We start from the raw sequence: 19,089 nt of genomic DNA on the forward strand, positions 1-19,089 counted from the left end.
CTTTGTTGCTCCAGCTCTTACCCGGGTGATGACACCCTGTGAAGTGTGGCCATCCCCTCCCTGTCTTTTTCTCAGAGGTCCAGACAGGGCAACACTGATTATTCTTAAAACCAGGGTAGTTACACATATGGGGAAATTATCTAATGGAGAGACCACAGAAGGTTTTTCACGGTATTTTGGGTGAACCTGAGCTCAGTTTCCCTCTCTGTGTGACAGGGTTGGTGACACTGATCTTCTGAGACCCCCGAGTGGCACGTGCGGGTTGTTTTTCTTATTACACGATCACCAATCTCTCCGCACCATCCAGGTACAACATCATATTGTGGTCATACCCAAACTCAGCTCTGGTTTCAGCAGGTTTGTTTCAGCCTAGCTTCAACGGACACTAAACCTGTTTGCATCCAAGCTCTGTTTTTCTCCAATTACTTTGCAAACATATCCAACAAACCTCTGAATCTTGGTTTTTTTCCTCTTTTTCTTTTTTCCTGTTACACTTAGAAGGTATGGAGGATATTTTGGAGCTATCCTCAGTAGCTTCCTATACTTCTGTACAGTTCTTCTCAACCCAAACGCTGTGTTTTATGTTTCATGTAGCGTAGCACAGTGGCTGAAAAGCAATGCTATGAAAACCTTGTGATCCATCAAGCTGATGATGCAGGTTGCCTCAAGTCCCTCCTTCCAGATTGTGCACAGATATTCACTTTGAGAAAACGGCTCTCAAGAAGCAACTTTTGCGGGCTCTTACTTCATTCTAGTAGCATAAAAAACTATCATCCCCTTGTTCAGATGGTTATTTGGCAAGACCCCTTCCACAGAACAGGCACCGGACATCCCGTATTGCTCGTCATGGCACAAAACACAGCTCTTTACACCTCAGAAGAATCTTTAAATTATGGAGTAATAGAACAACCAGGGAAGAAATGTCAGGCTCTATCAGTGAATCAAAGCATTCAGCTGCATTCACTGTCTTACATTTCTTTCCACTAGGTCGGGCCAAGCAAAGCCAATGCTAATCGTCTGAGAGAACTGCAAATGTTTTGAAATACTGCGGATTAGGGAAAGTCCGTGATTTGGGCAGACATGAATTATTGTGTGGAGATATAAATAAATATTGTTCCCAGCTCAGCCTCTGGCTCGTGTCCAACATGCCACAAATTCATCAAAAAATGAATGGGTTAGTGTGTTAACAAGTGCCTGACAGACTATGAAAACTGCCCGGGGGGTACGCACGCTTTACTTGACCAGCTACCCTTGTTCACCAAAATTAACCCTTAGAATATGGCAGCACTGAGCAGAGCCAGCCCACGGAAAATAAGGCTGAATTTGCTGTGTGCTCAGGCTTGTCGCTTCGGCAAGCAGAGACAGAAGGTGGGTGTGAGTTACATGAAGCTTTTTTCAATATCTATGTGATAGCTGCCAGAGTGAAATAAAGAGCCCTAGGTAGAAGAGAGCTCTCACCCTGATCAGAACAGCCCACCTTGTTATCTGCAGTGCAGCAGGAACAGATCTATGATAGCTAAAACTTGACTTTTAAAACAGTGTTCTGAACTACTGAGGATCTCAAAATGGCTTATCTGTAGGCTGCCTCTTTCATCTCTTGCTATTTTTAATAGCCTATTATGAATCACTTTGATATGTTCATAAATGTTATCCTTTCTGCAAGTTCTTTGCTATGGTTGTCAAGTGCTGAGGCTAATATGAACATGGTTAGTTGGTCTGGGATGCGAGAGCTTAAAAAACTGACTGCTTGGCTGTGTGATTTGTAACAACTCTGACTGCCCTAAATGTCCATAAAGAAGGAGAAGGTGTATTCTGCTTTTCTATAATCAAGACATCCTCAGTCTCCTTTGTTTAAGTCGAGGAGGGGGCACTGGACCTGGTCTGCCTTTCAGGGTGATGTACACAATGGCCTGAACATTGCTCCAGTTGAAATCAATAGCACCGCAATGCTCGTTTTGGAGGGACAAGGACACACTGCAGCAGCCAGGAACCCAAACAGACACCCTTTGAGTGATACAACTTCTCTGGCATATAAGCCTCCTCCCCTGTTGAGGGGTTTCTGCACAGTCTGCCAACATCTCTGTTCTTCCATGGAGGCTCAAAGCCGATGGTGAAGGCGTCCAGCATCACTCTGCTCCTTGGAGCAGGCTTCTCAACCTGCATCCCTGCAGCCTTCCCCCATCTGTCATTCCGACCACGGGCTCTTCCCTTCCTGAGGAGCTGGTGGGACCAGTCTGCAGGCAGATTAATTGTCCTGACCATGACAGCCTTCTCCTGGCATCAGCTTGCTTAGGGCCTTGGATCTGCAGCCTGCAGGCCACAAACAGCTTGTAGAGTTTGCAGTCAACAGGACACATACGCTATTTCTCTAAAAAAGAGACCTGCTGTGTCTTGGGTGTATTTTGTGATGGAAAGATTGACTGGAAACACAAGCAAGGCATTCATTTATTTTGGCCACCTAGCATCCCTGGCTGCAAGACGCTGGGGAAGGACATGGATTACTGCTAAGAGTGGTAGGGCTGAGGGGTCTCTCCTGCACCTCCTGCTGCCAACTGTGGCGTGTTTCTCTTACGTGACACTTTTCCCTCAGAAACTAAATTGGTTCATGCACAAATTAGAAAAATAAAAGACATTCCTCCCTTCACAGTGAGGGGGAATATTGGAGTTTCTCACTCTTCTCCCACGAAGGACTCGTCTAGCTGAACACTCAGGAGAAGGAGGGAAACCAGACAGCCCCCCGTCTCCCAGCCAGGGAGGGCTGTGCCTGCCGGTGAGGTAGGTGTGAAGAAATTATTGCGAGGAAGTGCTGCTTCCCGGGGGATCCAGAGCTCAACCGGGCAGCAGCTAACCAGCGAGGATGGGAAGCAGTAAGGGGAATAAGATGGTGAAGTGGTTACAACCTCAGTGATGTTCCTCACCTGAAAGGCAGAGCCTCCCACCGCGCCGTGTCCCCACACCGTGCTCGGGCACGGGCTCAGCACTGACTCAGAAGGAAAAATGCCAGATTCTGAGTCACCAGGACCACTTCTTGCAGCGCTACGGATTTTCCTCAGGGATCAAACCAAGTAATAACGAGACCAAATTTCACTTAACTGGTGTGATGTGAGAAGATGGCAGCCCCGGGAGGGAGGACTAGCTTGGCTGCCCGCCACGTGCTGCAGGACAAGGCAGTAAGTGCATGGACGGAGCGGTGGGGATAAAGCCTCAGCAACTCTTGTCCCCAGCACGCCCCATCTCACCAGTGCCACGGTCCTTTCCTTCTGCGGGCAGTTCAGCCTCGCGCTGTTGAGAAGTTGCCAAGGACTCCATTATTGATACCAGGATCTGCTATCACTGCACTCAGACCTTTTTTTGAGGTGAGAATGAGGCAGGCAGAGGAGCAGATGGAAATCCTGCCAGTCAGACACCACGGCCATCAGGCAGCTCTGCTTGCGATAAGAGCAAGGCTGATCCCACACCCACCAGGTCACAAAATAAAACAATGTCTTTTCAGCACGGGAAGTGGGCATTAAGGGTCTCCCTAATTGACTTTGGGTGTTCTCAGAACTACAAAAAGAATAATTCATGAAATCCCTTGATCGATTATATAATAGCATCACTGTGCATAATTGCAAAGCTCAGGAGTGTTGTTACCCTTGCAAGTCAGTCATTCACACTTGTGTGCTTGGTGCTGCTAGGACAGCAGAAGGCACTTTTGCTGAATCAAAGAAATTCTGCTGCAACACATCTGTCCAAACAACCTCGTGTTAAGGTGCTTGTGATACTTCTTACATAAAGGCTCGAAATAGTACCGGGCAGGAGGAAGTAACATAGAATGGGAAATGTGCTGGGAAGGTGTGAAGTCTGTGAGACGACCCAGGCGAGGTTCTGAGCAAGCTGTGCTGATGTTCCAGGCGCTGGAGCTACAGCTGCCCCAGGAGAGGACATGTCTTGCACAAACCCCAGTGCGAGCATGCACAAGGTTGCCGGTGAGGGTTTCGGTCACAGGTTTCACTGAGCTGGTTTCATCTCAACGATGCAGCAGACAGTTAAATAGGGATGTGTGAGCGTTAGCGGTGGATCTGATTCAACTTCCATTTAAGTCAATAGAAGTATTGATTGATTGATTTCAGTAAGAGCTGGTTTAGGGCTTAAGTTTCAAGGAGAAGCGTACAGATGGGCAGAGATACAACCAGTTCTCTGAAGTTCAGCTGAATTATCTGAAAGTCCAGAATGAGCAAATGACATGTAATTATAAAGCATAATTTCTAAAATACCCGGGCATGGTTGTGCTGCTTTCTCACACACTGGGTGGGGCAGTAATTCAGACAGCACAAACTGTCCTTCCATGGCTTGGGGCAGATGTCTGCAGAACCTCCATTGGTGGGAAGGCTTTGAGCACTGGCAAAGGTGCCCTAGGACAACCATGCTCTTCCTCTGCTGGGTGAGGAGGAGGAGCAGACCATGCAGGCTCCATGGGTGTAAGAACAGGGTTCACAGCCACAGTCATGTTGCGGATCATTTCTCAAAATGCGGATCACTAATCTTCTTGTGGTGGCCATCTCCCGTCCCAGCCCTCCAAGCCCACAACATCCCTGCACACCTAGCCGTGGTGGCAACAAACAAGGACAAAATCTGCATCCAAGAAGCAGCTGGGGATAGGGTCTGCACTGAGATGCAGGGGACAAAATCCAGCTGCTCCCTCTTCATTTCATTTTGGAGAAAGAGTAGGAAAAATACCCAGAAGAAGCTATGAAGATTTGTGAGAGGTCTTCTATGAAAGAAACCATAAGCAAAGCGGAGAAGTGATGTCACTGGAAGCAGAAGTGAAAGAGCAGTGTTGTGCTTGGACTCAGCAAGGCAGCAGCAGGGAGATAGCTGGTGAAGGTTAACGGGGGCTGGGGGAGCTACTCAGTCCAAAATCTACATCCAAGGAACGGGGCAAAGGCATCCAAATGGGGACAGTAAAGAGTAAGAATTGCTTCCAGGAGTTGGAGCCAACAGCAACTGAGTGAGGATTGTCTGGGCACGGTTTGAAATGAGGAGGAAGCCAGAGCTGTTTCCTGGAGCTTGGCACATGGGGTGTCACCAGACTCAGTCGCCCCTGCAGAGCAATGGGGGACAGGGATGGAGCAGATGAGTGCTGCCCTGCCTGCCACGTGAGAACTGCTGGGGCTGAGCGCTGCCCACCTGGGCAAAAACGCTGCTGAGGGAGAAGAACGAGGGAGAAAAGTCCTGCCAGCATGGGTGCTGCGTGGTGGGGTTTGAACCAAACCAAAGCAGGGAGCTGGAGAGGGTGACGGGCTGGTGGGGACAGCAAATCATGGCCTCAGGGTGAGAAGGCAAGAGTGATCGGGCAGAAGAGCAATCCTATAGGTCTCATAGCATGCACGTATAGCTTGCCCTGAGAGCTGGTGGTGGCACAAGCAGAGATACTGGTTGTGATGGGGGACACTGGGCTGTGGAGCTTGAAGAATCTTGCCCGGGGTCCCTCTGCCACTGCTGGGGATGTTTGTCCCCTCAGGCAGTAGGGAAAGTGAGTTAATTGTGGGTTAGCAAAACGCAGCTTGGCATCTGGTGCTGAGAAGCTGTGAGCACGAGCCCTGGTGGGCTTTAATGGCCATACCTGAGGAGGAGGCACACTCCGCCGACTGCAGCCACCCTTTCTGGCTATCGGGCTGGAAAGTGCTTCCACAAAACAGTTAATTTGTGTGTATCCAGCACTTCCTGAGCAGTTGCTGAGTGTAAGAGATCAGTTATGCAAGCTGTTTCTTCAGTTTTAATCTGATTTCCTCCCCCTGCTCTTAATAAATCTTATTTTTATTAGATCTTCTGAGTCCTAGGCAGCTTGGGAATTTCACATAGATTTTTCTAGGAAAAGAAGGACCTCTGAAAGGAGGTATGGAAATAAAAAAAAAAAAAGGTGCGGTCTGGAGATATTCAGGCAGCGATTATCACCCAAAAGAGCACAGGACACAGGTCCTTTTCTTCAGAACATTGTTTTCTGGACAAAGGGCTGCTGGAAATATCTATTGTTGACTCTGGCTGAGAACTTTAAGGGATAAGAGGTATCACTGCTTGTCAGAAACAGCAACGTCAGGGCGAGTTAAAAAGGGATGGCTGATGTGATGGGGATTGCAGCAGGTTATGCAGCTCCTTCGTGAATCTGTGTGGCTTGTTGCTGCTGCCTTAAGGCAGCTCTTGCCATTTTTAGGGGTGATTCCCCTCATGCTGCCTTCGGTAGGGTTCATCCCCAGGGATCTTGCTGTTTACACCCCATCACCCACATGTGTACACCACATTTGATGTCAACTCCAAATCTGATCACAGCTGACTTTACACCAGACACTCGGCAAAGCTCTGCCTAAGGAAAGGCTGGAAGTTCTGGACTTGCAGTAAGCGGTTACAGCTCGTAGTCCATTGCAGGTGGTGAGCAAGAAACACAGGGCTTGCCAAAAAATGGCATTCCACAGGGTCAGCATAAGGCCACCTTGGACAGCTGGGAAGAGGCAGCAGTTTTGAGCTTCTGCTGATTTCCTATGGTATATTTGACCCCTACTTTGGCAAAGCAATCAGTCTGATGCACCACTTCAGAAAGGCTACTGAGCCCTGATCGACCAAGGCTACTATTTCGCTTGTTCTTGGAAGTCTTAATTACTCCGAAACACTGGAATTGGGATGGTGGGAAGGGTTTGGGGGTTTTGATTTGGGATTTTTTTTACCTGCTCTTTTCCATTTGGGGTTATTTGCTGAGGGTAAGTCTTTAATAGTGCAGAATTGGTGTGTTTCAGGCTCTCAGTTGGTACCAGTAGATTTTGCTCCAATTTGTCAGGCTTCTTTATTTAAGATCAAAATATATCTACGCTTCAACCTTGCACTGATATAAAGCTTGTGCATCGCAATTGCCGATTTGTAGAAAATCACAGAAACCCCCAAACCCACACCAGTACAAGCAGCTTGAGGAACTGTTTAATGGGTCATCGGGATCACTGGGAGTTTCTCAAACACCAGAGCTGAGACAAGCCCTGACTCCAGATCTCAGCAGGGGTGTAACTGTGGGGGTGCCCAGAGATCTTTTGCTCAGTCTAGATGCCTTAAGCAGTCTCCCGACTTTCTATCACTACACTTTGGCTCAGCCTTTAATACTGTCTTAATTCTTCTTATCTGTTATTCCTGTGTTTCTGATACATCCTAATGCCCTTCACTTTGGACACCATTTCTTCTGTTACCTACTAAAACTGAGCCCCCAAAAAGCAAACACAGTTGGGTTTCAGCTGCAGAACTGCACTAAGCTCCAGCTTCCCCCGTGGTGTATTACTAAACCACACAACAGTTACAGTTCTGGAAAGATCTGTAAAGGTTACCACAATAACAGCAGGATGCCATCTTATTTATTTTGCACTTGGCTTTTAGAGTTCCCTATCTGAAAGTACATCAAGTCTCTGTGGAGTTCTAACATCAATGCCACATTCTATGAAGCAAGGAAAATATAATATTTTTACAGTCGGTCTTTAAATCATTTTCTGACAACAAATCAATCTTACAAGAAACCTTGTTGGTGTTATGAGTAAGAGAATGAGAGATTTTGAGATTAAAGTATAATAATAGTTTTCTGTCTCTCCACAAATTTGCCCTTTCATGTATCAAACTATTGCATTCTGCTGCTGAGATCTAATTAAGCCCCACCAATCAGATTTATGATAGTGCTAATAGGAAAAAAGATCGTATAATGCTGTTAATATGTGCTCTATAATTAACATTAATGGGAGTTGCGTGGTTAAATGCCCCTTGCATCACCCTGAAAACGGACCTGTAGGTATGGTGTTTATAACTGCGGGGAAGTAGCAACAGATACTGAGCAATTGCCCGTCATAGCAATTAGCAAGAGAGTTGAGATGCTTCAGGAATGACTCTGCCCCACAACTGTGCTTGACCTTGGAGCCCTGGGACAGGAGAGGAACCTTCTCCTGCATCCCTCGCTGTGGTCCTGTGACACTGGTCGTTTTTTGAGCTCAACTGGGCAGCTGAGCAGGGAAGGTGCTGAGAGCTCCCCAGTACAGCCATGCCCCCTTTTTGGTAACCTTTCCCCACGTGTTTTCCAAAGCCTTCGGTATTTTGTGGAGCCAGCTTCTGCAGAATCAGCACTTTGCAGACCCAAACTTTTGGTATCGAGATCCAAAGCTTGTGGAGCCATTTTAAGCTGAGATACAACTCTGACATTTGGATGCCTGTGTCCACTAAAATTCCTGAGGTTTTTTTTCTTTAGGAGTAGCTTTAGTCGTTTAAGCCAAACGGATACATTGCATTCTGTGTACCCTAAATCATCATTATTGTTTCACAAGGAGGTATTGCTCTGTCTTAAGGCCTGTGGATAACATTCTCCTTAATTAGAAAAGTAGTGTTTTACCCCCTCTCTCCAAGGGTGCAATTTATTGCCCAAGTGGAAGGCAATGAAAATCATTAAACCTTAAATCTCAGCCCTGACACAGAACACTCGGCTACCTCAGCCTTGTCCCCTGACCCAAACTGCCCTAAAACCAGCCAACCATTCCAGCCCTCTATGTAACCATTGTGTGCGCTTGCTACGGGATGTTTATTTTATTTTTGCAGGTGTAAATTTAAGTTGAGGCCAAATCTGTGGAAGTTACAAAAACTAGAGATGCAAACAGGAACTGCAAAGTGATATATGCTGAGTGATGAGAACTCTGAGTGAAACAGGATATTAATTGTAAGAAATGTGAAGTCCTAATTTCTCCCCAGCTCCCCAAATAGAAAGAGAGTGGAAATAAATGCTTTGAAGTAGGATATTCGTGGTGAATTAGAGTGAGTGTTTTCATTTTATCTTCCTAATAATGATTTAAGATGACTTTTGCATGAATTTAAGCACTATAAAGAAATGAATGCCTGGGAGGAAGATGGTTCTGAGGAAGATTTCCATGTTAAAATATTGAGAATGATTTTCAAAAGCATTTACGTGACTTATAGCCTACATCTCCTGAACTTAAAACTCTTAAGAGAAAACATTTTAGAGGTGCCTGGGGGTGCAATTACGCTTTATAGCTCGAGCAGTCCTAACCATTCCCTTCCCTTTCTGCTCAGGCTCCAGCCAAGGCCCCTTCGTCCATGCCCTGCACCAGCTTTCAACCTGTCAGGCCCTGCACAGGGTGAGTTCAAACAGTTAAACCAGCAAAATAAGCATTTTTTTCTCTTCAGGTTAGCAAGTTGAGTCAGTTTAGCAAAGACATCCAGCCATGTATGAGCAGATGAGATGACAGCTGGGTCAGCTCTTCACTCGGACCTCCTGCAGCACGTAACTTCACCGAGGAGTACAGAAATCAAACTTCCATTTTCAGAAATTACTTTAGGAACTAAATACAGATTTTATTTTTTTTACCAAGCCTTTCGCTCTTTAAAGCTCAGGTGATTTTGGGAATGAGACTCTATGTCCTCAAGGATGAATTTATTTTTTATTGGACATCTCGCAGTTACTTTACAAGTATTGTGCCATCTCCCCACGACCTCCACTGCACTTTCTTCCTCCCTGTCACGGCCACCGCATCAAATCTGCAACTGTTAATGGAAAATGTGCCCAGGGATGTGGATGAGATTGCCCTCAGCACAGGACACACATGGACCTGCTGGAGAGGGGCCAGAGGAGCCCCAGAAATGATCCGAGGCTGGAACAGCTCTGCTGGGAGGACAGGCTGAGAGAGCTGGGGGGTTCAGCTGGAGAAGAGAAGCTGCGGGGAGACCTTAGTGCGGCCTTTCCGTACTTAGAAGGGGCCGATAAGAAAGACGGGGACAGACTTTTGAGCAGGGCCTGTTGCGATAGGACAAGGGGTGATGGTTTAAACTAAAGGAGGGAGATTCAGGCTGGACATGGGGAAGAAATTGTTGTCCCTGAGGGTGGTGAGAGCCTGGCCCAGGTTGGCCAGAGAGGTGGTGGCTGAACCATCCCTGGAGACATCCCAGGCCAGGCTGGACGGGGCTCTGAGCAACCTGAGCTGGTGCAGATGTCCCTGCTCATGGCGGGGGGGGCACTGGGGGAGCTGGGGAGGGCCCTGCAACCCAAACTGTTCTGTGATTCTGTGAGGGAACTGCAGCAGTGCCAGGAACCAGCAGCTGACGATGCTCCAGGCAGATTTTGGGGCCGTTTCTTCATGGACACGCTGTCCGGAGTCTCCAGCCCAACCCCACCACCCACCCAAACGCCTCCATCTGTTATTATACCCCAAACCCACCCCGCGCTTCTCCCCCTCGGGGGTTATTTATCGCCTTGCAGGTGACACTCGGTGCGCAGCCGCTCTGGCACTCGCTCTGCAGAACCAACCACCGCCCGGGGCCGCGCAGCGATTCCCCCCGCCCCACGCCGCGGGGAGCGGGAGGTGGTGGCTCGGCCCGACCCGGGACAGCGGGGCCGGAGGCGCCTCCCGCAGCCCGACGGGGCCCGACCTCCCCGGGCGTGCGGGACACCCGGCCCCGCTCCCGGTGGAACCGCCCCCGGACACCCGCATCCCCGCGACCCGGAAGGCGTTTAGAGGTCATGGCGGGCAAGATGGCGGCGCCCAGGCGGTGAGGGGAGAGGGCAGCGGGAGCAGCGGGGCCATGAGCGCCGCCCGCCGCTGCCGCCCGCCCCGGGCCATGGCAGGTACCGCGGGCCGGGCCGCAGAGGGGCCGCGCCCGGGGCTGTGTGGGGCGGGCAGGGCCGGGGCGACGAGGAGCCCCTGGGGCTGCTCTGCATAGCGATCTACAGAGTGTGTGTATTTCTGTATAGACCTCTCTATACAGGGGTCTAGGAGCCGTGTCATGCAGGGGTGTTCTCTTGGTGCGTTTGATTTCAGTGCTGCGCTTTCTGTACTTAAAAGGGGCTGATAAGAAAGACGGGGACAGACTTTTGAGCAGGGCCTGTTGCGATAGGACGAGGGGTGATGGTTTTAAACTAAATGAGGGGAGATCCAGGCTGGACATGAGGAAGAAATTATTGCCCCTGAGGGTGGTGAGAACCTGGCCCAGGTTGGCCAGAGAGGTGGTGGATGAAGCATCCCTGGAGACATCCCAGGCCAGGCTGGACGGGGCTCTGAGCAACCTGAGCTGGTGCAGATGTCCCTGCTCATGGCAGGGGGGCACTGGGGGAGCTGGGGAGGGCCCTGCAACCCAAACTGTTCTGTGATTCTATGTCAGCTGCTTCCTTTCAGTGCTGCTTGTGCCGTTTACCGAGATAACTTTATTTATGGCATGTAGAGTTAGTCAGGGAAGAAAAAATGCAAAATGCATCTCTGGGGGGCTGAGAGATTTGGAAGAAAAACTCCAAACCATGAGGGCAAGGCTGAACTTTCAGTTCTTTCACCTTGAGCCAACCAGCCCTGGTTCCCATTTTGGGGGGTCTGTGTCACAGCTGGCAGCAGATGTTGCGATCTGAAACAGAAACAAACTCCATGGCGGAGAAGGAACTGGAATGTAATGTTCTCAATTTTCCCTTAAATAGGATTATTTGTCTGGCACCTGAAGAACACTGGAATCCGGCAGGTACCATGCCAGTTTGTGCACCTGTGCCGTGCCGCCAATGACAGATTGATTACATTTCAGTACTTTAACTTTCTCAAACGAATGGTAAGTCACAGAGTGTATTTAACCCACGTTTCTCATTCTTTAATTTGGTTTGTCCCATATGATGAGTCAAAGCAGAGATTAGGTGATTAAAAATAATATTTTTCTTATTAGCCAAACTTGGGCAATTCCAAGTGTCTCCTTTTCTGCATTGCATCAAGGTTGAACATTTTGTGTCTAAAACATTGGAGCTGGAGGAGGCCTGTAGGAAGGACAATGCTGTGTGCCACAGTGTGTCCTCAACCTGACGGGGTCTTTCTGTGCCTCTGAAGTGGGGAACTTATCTCCTGCTGAGAAACATGAAATTGAATGATTTCTAAGGTTGTTACTTATAAAAATGCTAACAAGAAAGTCAGGCATACAAATGGCAGATAGAACTCACTTATGGACATAGCCTGTTCTGACTGAAGAGTTAATCAGTTAATTTGATTCAAAACTCCTGAGCTCGTTAACATAATGCGGTGCATTTGGTTAGTTTTAGGTATTAAAAGAGCTGTAATTATGTTTCACACCCTTGAAAGAGAATGGTAGTAAAAGATGTACTTTTCTCTTCCCTGAGTTGTTCCCTGTTCATTGTACTTTGGAGCTGTATCCATGAAATATGGATAAGACTAAGTTGTATAGCGAGTGACTGCTTTGACTGCAAGAAGTGTGTACGTCAGCTGGTATTTTTCGAGCTTCAGTCCTGTATGAAGCAAGAGATGAGTCTTTTCCACCCTTCTGGGGATCTCCAGCACTTCTCAATTTCTTTTTTTTCCTGTTGATTTGATGTGTATTACATTGCTCATTCAGAGTTTCAGAACCGTCCTCCTCATTATAGTTATTAATGTGTACTTCAAGCCATGAGTAGTTGAAAACTCATTCTTTTTCGGCCTGTCTCTTGCTTGAAGTGTATAGAATATTTTGGGAAAGAAAACAGAAAGAAGCTAAATGCTCTTATTCTGTGTTTTATTCTGTATTAGTTCTAAAAGAGAGGAAACAACTGTCTCCTAACTTTCTGTTCAATAAATGTTAATTTGAATGCTTGTTGAAAACTGTTATGTTTAGATAAATAGTTTGGGATCAACAGTAATAGTTTCATGTGGAGGATGATTTTATATCACAGGAGGTAGATTGTAATTGCTGGCATTTTTGTTTTTTCTTCGTATCTTAAAGATACAACAAGTTTAGTGCTTATATTTGGACGCTGGAGTTGTTATGGGCTTGTGTGTACCTCTGTTTAAAGGTGAATTGATCAGGTGATATTATCTGGTAGTTTTGAATATGAATAAAGCAGAGTTTGCTCTTGAAACTACAATGGAGGAAACAGTTTTATGCAGAAGCTATTCCTCAAGCTTTAGTAAACCTTATTGATGCAGTTGTGACATGAAAAGCTGCCTTTGTAATATTTTGTCCAACTTCAGAAACTTGTTTGTGTGTGAAACAAGTGTTTGAAATTCATACTAACTCAGTCTTGTCATCACAGGAAGTAATTCTGCTAACAATAACAATAATATAGAAATACTATTGATGTTGTTAATAACCTGAAATAGACAGAAACATCTTCTTAACTATTCATCCTAACATTTCTCATTCTATTTAGTATGTAACACAATACAACAAAGACCTCAGCCAACGGGCCAAACCTAAGTCAGATTCAGTTGCATCTCCCTTTCGAGAGCTTCAGCAATTGGATCAAGAAAAAAAGGTTATACACAAGATTAGCCCGATTTCACCTGTTCATCAGCCTTTGTCCGAGACGTCAAGCAGAAATGAGTTGAGAGAAATGGCCTCAGCTGCAGAAACCGAAGACTCAGTCGCACCGGTAAGAGCAGAATCCAAAGACGACAGACAATGGAAAGAAATGAAGCTACGGCTGGATGATTTGCCAGGAATTTTGGCTCGCTTGTCCAAAATCAAGCTTACAGGTACTACTGGTCATTTTTTCACTTCTGTGCATCCTGTTTGATCTCAGTTCTTTAGCACGTTACTGGCACTGGGTGGGTTTTGGTGTGATGATTCCCATGTTACTGATGCAAAGTACTGGGTCAAGTCCATCAAATGCGTGCAGGAGAGAATTGTTTTACAGAAGCATTAAATTTAATGGCAAAACTATTAGTTTAAAAACAGTGAGGAGGAGCTTGCATCATATCGTCAGGTAGCTTTTGGGGGTTGTAAGCAAGTGTTTGTACAAAAAGGCCACTGGTGAAACTGGGTTAGGGAGTTAGCTTACAAGCATTGGATGAAGTATTGAAAGTCTTCTTGCTTATATTTCATAGAATCATAGAACGCAAACAAGAATTATAATACAACATTATGCCTTCGTTTTATAAAATGCCACAGAAGCAAATGAAGACAACTTATGCACCTACTTCATATAAAGCATGAATTTCTTATTATGCAGTGCTGTTATTATAATTTTATTGCTGTTATTTTAATTATTTACCAGTGTTCTTATTTACTTACCTTTCACTTTAGTACTACTGCTTATGAAATTACTATTAAAAGTAGCAACAAAAAATAATCCGAATAATTTCATCTATTATAAAGGAAAATGTGTGATCAACTAGATTTTCTAAAATAAGGTATAATTTACTTTTTTAGTCAATGACAGCATTGTATCTTCAAGCCAGCAGTTTAAGCAATTGCCTTGTAGCCTAACTACATTTTCCTTTCTTCTAATAGTAATACATAGCAACTATAAATAACTTCTTTGCCAACAGGTAGTGCTATATATACTTCTATGTCTAAGGAAACCCTAATGATCTGACCAAAGCCTTACATCTTGTCAGGGCCAAGAGCAGAAATATAATTTCCTAAGTCCCTACTGTGGTGCTCTCTCCAGTGGGTGAAATAAATTCTTTATAATAAAACTATTGTTCTTTGCCATAACAATTTGTCATAATAAAAATCCTGAATTTAGGTTACTTTTTGAAACATTTTGTCTTGCAGTATATTTCATTGTTTGTTTCTCCATGGGAAAACATGTACTGACCACATACAGTTTACAGCGATAATTTAAATTTTTATCTAATAAAAAGCCTTAGAATTCTCAGTGTTAATGAGACATCTCAAGTTTTGGACTTGCCAAAACTGATCTTGTCTGTATGTCCAAATATTCTTCCTCATTATTTTTAAAAAAAACCTCAAGGCATTTAGTTTGTGCTGGTAAAGAGCTGGGTTAGTAGACTTGAAGAATGAAAAGCATGTCTTTTTGTACTTATGTCACTTTTACGTGGTAGCCTTGGTAATTTCAAGTTTAGGTATATGAAACTCTTACTGGCACGTTCAGCAGTTATCAGGATTATTGTACTTCAAATTTGCAGCAGCTTTGTGACACGTACAACCTCACTAATGCCTCTTCTTTCTTTCTGCATGATACAGCTCTTGCCTTTTTCTCCCCCATGCTGTTCAGTCTTAGCAATATTTTGTTTTTGTTGGGCTCACCATGGATAACTGAAGTGCTATAAGAACAATTGGATCCTCTGGCATATCTTCAGTCAGGTGATTTTATTTTAGTGACTCTTAAGTGTGAACTTGAAAGCTGGTGAGTTATTGAAGTAAGGTTAAATTTAAAAAATCTCAGTAGATCCAGAAATTAAAAGTTAGAATGCAATGATTAAGTGGCCGCTTTAAAAAGGAGAGGGAGAGAATGAGCTGCTTTGCTGGTATTCCTTAGGGGTAAGCTCGGTGTTAGTACCACATCTGGGTAATACTGGTGCTCCTCAAGAACTGCACCAGGATGGAACAGTGTCCTTCTGGAGAAAACAACTTTATCTGGTACTTTTGTTGTGTGGCCTCACTGTTGCTGCCAAACTTTTCAACAGCTTCTAGTAGACTCTTTTAAATGCGGAAGGCAATATTGACAGGCAAGAAAGCACCACTGTGATTTTAAAATAGAGTGTTCCTTGAAACCTGCAGAAGGCCAAGGTTACAGAATTTCATTCGTTTCCCATTTTTCTCTGTTTTGAGCTGTGCTGTTCTCAACCCAAGGCAGGTGTAGTCAACTTTGCACCTGTTGAGAAGGTGTAGAGAGATAGAAAAAAAAAAAACCCTAATGCTGCTTTTTGTTGTGATCTTGATGTATTTGGTGGGGAAGATGCTCTGGGGTGGGGAGATTTTATTGGAAGTAGAAAGTGTAAAAGAGAAAGCTGGATGAAGGGGGTTTATAGGACAGGAGTTCTGTTGTTGGTCTTTATCGGTCATAGGAGACAGGAGCAGGAGAAGTACTGGCTGTAGTGTGTGGAGCAAGGAACCAGAATGAGCTTTTTCCCAACTTGTGTAATCATTTAGACAAATTATGTATTGTGTAAAGAGTATATAGGTGGAGTTCTTTGATTTTATTTTTTCTTAAAGAAAAATAAATTCCCTGAGGTCAGTTTTTAAGCTACAGCAGACGCACAACTCAATTCCTTTCACCCATGACGTTCTGATAGATCTCATATCCTGTGTGTTTCTTTTTGGCAGGCTCTTTATTTATACTTTGTAGAGTATGAAATAACAAAAAAACAAACTTTGCATTATGCTAAAATGGGACTTCCTTATGCCCTCTTCTCTTCCCGCTGGAGTAAGAGACTGTTTGTTTGTATTCTGAACTGTAGTTCACCTTTGAAAGGAAATGAGTTTAGCGATTACCATACCCTCCTGCTTCATGTAAACTGCAGCTCTAATGACTGTGCCATTAGACGCTCTGCCTTACCAACAGGAAAAGATTTTTCTTTATATTCTTTTGCCATAGAAAACAATTAAGCAGCTTTTAATTACTTGTCGCATAATCCAGTTTCCATCCTTTGCCTTCTTTGTGGTGTTCTCTGGCTGCTGTCTGAACAGCTGGATCTTACCATCCAAGCGCTTGGAAAGCTCATGCATCTGTCTGATTAAGTTTTCGGAACCATAAATGTCATTATTTTCAACTTTATCCTGAAGTTTATGTGTAACTGAAAATAGGAGAGATGTGAAAATACGGTAGTAGGAGGAAATTCTAATAACTTAATGCTAACACATTAAGAATTTCAGGTTGTCTCATCTTTAACTTCAAGTTTACATTGATGTTTTCCCTAGTGATCATCACAGATGGAAAATACGATGAGCTATGTGCAGAACCACAGGAAGATTCAACTTCACTTTTTAATTGGGGGGAGTGTGGTCCAGGCACGATGTGAAGAATGCTGGGTATTCTCATTAGATGTTCACAAACCCTCGAGAGATATTGTCTTACTGTGGCTTTTGTAGTAAAGGGCGTCTTGCAGTTTGGTCTTTTGGCAAGGACGACCAGCTCGATGTGTAGCACCTGTTGGAGACGTGGATGTGTCAGCATGGGTCAGATGTAAATGTACCTGCTAATTTCAAAACAGCTGTAGGATTTTTAACCCAACTTGCAGGCTCGGTGAGGAAGGGGCTGTGTCTGTAGCATCTCTCTATCTCTGCTGTGCTGGAAGAGTTGAGTCCTCACCCCAGGCAACTGTAACGTGGATCTCCTTTAGAAGGTCGTACTCGTGTCCATAGGTTTCAAACACTTATCTACCTTTCGTTTATCCTGTGTTTTAATATACTACAGTTACCATTTTCATTTATCTTCACACACGTATTAATTTGTATCTGAAGATTCTTTTTTGTTCGCACTTGTGTGTTAGCTTGTTGTTTACCCAGAGAACATGTACAAAGTCAGTCTCTCCCCCAAAGCCTTTCTATTCTTTTATGGCATCTTACTGCAAAACACTTTTACCTTCCAGCTCTTCGAAGATGTTGAGAGTTTTGGTAGTGTTTTCTTCAAATTATACTTCAGTACTCTATCCATTCTGTTCTGATGACTGAAGATTTTGTTTCAGATCTCGCCTGAGCGGCTTTGGCACTTGGTACCTTGCTTTGGTTCAGTGGCTGCAGCATCCCTGCAGACAACAATCCTTTAGCACAAAGTGTTGAGCTGGAAATCAGAAACCCGAGACATCTGTTACTGACTTACGGTGTGATCACGAGCATCCTGCTTCATTTCTGTGTCCATTGCGTACTTGTGAAATGAAGATGATAGTTATCCAGCTTTGCATAATGACTTTGGAGTGTCACCAAACCACCATGTAATGGAGCAACAATGATTAAATAAGGTGCCTGTGTTGTGTTTGGAGGCTAAAAACCTGGTAGCAGCCACTCCAGGGAAAAAATCCAGTTTTTTTAGTGGAGTTCCAGTACATTTCCACTTTATTCTGGAATAATGGCATTTATTAAGGCACTTATTCTTTAAGCAATAGCTTTACTATATCCGAAACTTTAACAAAGATTTATCACTATATATTATTTAGATGATTATTAGCCTACATTTATTCTCAGTTCAAAATATATTTGATACACTTGTCCAAGTCGTTTTCATTTTGCGTTTATTAAAACAGTAACTATTACCCTATCAAAGAAACAAAGCTTAATAGTGGTATCTTTCTGGCAATTTGTTTTCCATGCTACAAGGAAAACTAATGAAATAACAATAAGGTATTATTACAGTTTATTTTTTTTGCAAAGCATTTAAAAATTGTTCAAGGGTAAAAAGAAATTATGTGCGCTGTTTGTAATATTTTATTTGAATTTTGCATTATATGATGCAAAGCCTTGTTTCAAATTTTTGTCCCAAATTTAAGTTTGCTTCAGGTGTTTGGCCTTCTTTAGTGTGCAGGTTATAATCTGTAAAAAAACCTTAGATTTGTTGGAGTGTAGGAATATCTAAGTTTATAAAGGAAGTGTTGGTCAGGTGTAGAGCACTAATACTGATGCTGCATTTAGCTTTACAGAAACCAAAGCATGAAAACTCTGGAAGGAAAATTCCACCAGCTTTTGGAAAGCTAATTTCCTTTAAGGAGTATATAAACATCTGTAGTAAAACAGTGAAATTGTTCCTTAAAGAAGAAATGCATTTACTTTTGTCCTTCCATGTGTACTGATATATCATCAGTACCGGAGCAGAGAGGAAGTCTAGAGCTGAATTGGTTTGCTTTGGCTTTTCATGCTTTTATTTTGACTTGGCTACTTGTTAATAGGAGGTAAACAAAATATGGCATAGTGATTTGCATGCTATAAATACAAATACAGGGGTTTATAAAAGCAGATCACGTTACAATGAAGCTGAGTAGGAATGTAAAGAATACTGTACAATCTAGACTTTTTGAATGTGTTTTTATGCTAGGAACATTATAATTCACTCTGTCACCAATCCATTAGCATTTTCTTCTTTGTTTACATTGAAATAGGAGAAAAATGTCCCCTGTTAATTTTTGTTCAAGCTAAAGATGTTTAAAAGACTGAAAATTAGGTTTAGGCTGAGATCATAAGTTTAATCCTGGCTTCTTTTTGAAGAGCATACATAATGCCAACTCCCATCAACAAATCTTGAAAGGATCAATTCCATCTATTATGCAATAAGGTGAAGTTAATTTGGCCCCTAAAGCTCTAAACTAACAGAGATTAGAAAACAAACAGAGTCAATGACCTCATTCCCTTGATGTGATCTCCATTAAATATACTTTTCCTCCATGAGGAAAG

At 44.1% G+C, this 19,089-nt stretch overlaps 1 protein-coding gene across 2 annotated transcripts in view; it reads left to right on the forward strand.

Moving 5' to 3' along the window:
- Nucleotides 1–10,348: 10,348 nt before the first annotated feature.
- The window catches only part of LOC135996288 (protoheme IX farnesyltransferase, mitochondrial), a 103,610-nt gene continuing 94,869 nt past the window's right edge, over nt 10,349–19,089 (forward strand). The window contains exons 1-3 of one of the 2 annotated variants that reach the window (XM_065648110.1): nt 10,349–10,627; nt 11,465–11,589; nt 13,169–13,493. In XM_065648110.1, coding sequence (XP_065504182.1) covers nt 10,585–10,627; nt 11,465–11,589; nt 13,169–13,493 — 493 coding nt within the window. In that variant the 5' untranslated portion in view covers nt 10,349–10,584. Of the gene's footprint in view, nt 10,628–10,649; nt 10,805–11,464; nt 11,590–13,168; nt 13,494–19,089 lie in introns of those variants that run through there. The other variant, XM_065648111.1, reaches the window with a different exon arrangement.

Source organism: Caloenas nicobarica, chromosome 18 (genome assembly GCF_036013445.1).
Source record: "Caloenas nicobarica isolate bCalNic1 chromosome 18, bCalNic1.hap1, whole genome shotgun sequence".
NCBI lineage: Eukaryota > Metazoa > Chordata > Aves > Columbiformes > Columbidae > Caloenas > Caloenas nicobarica.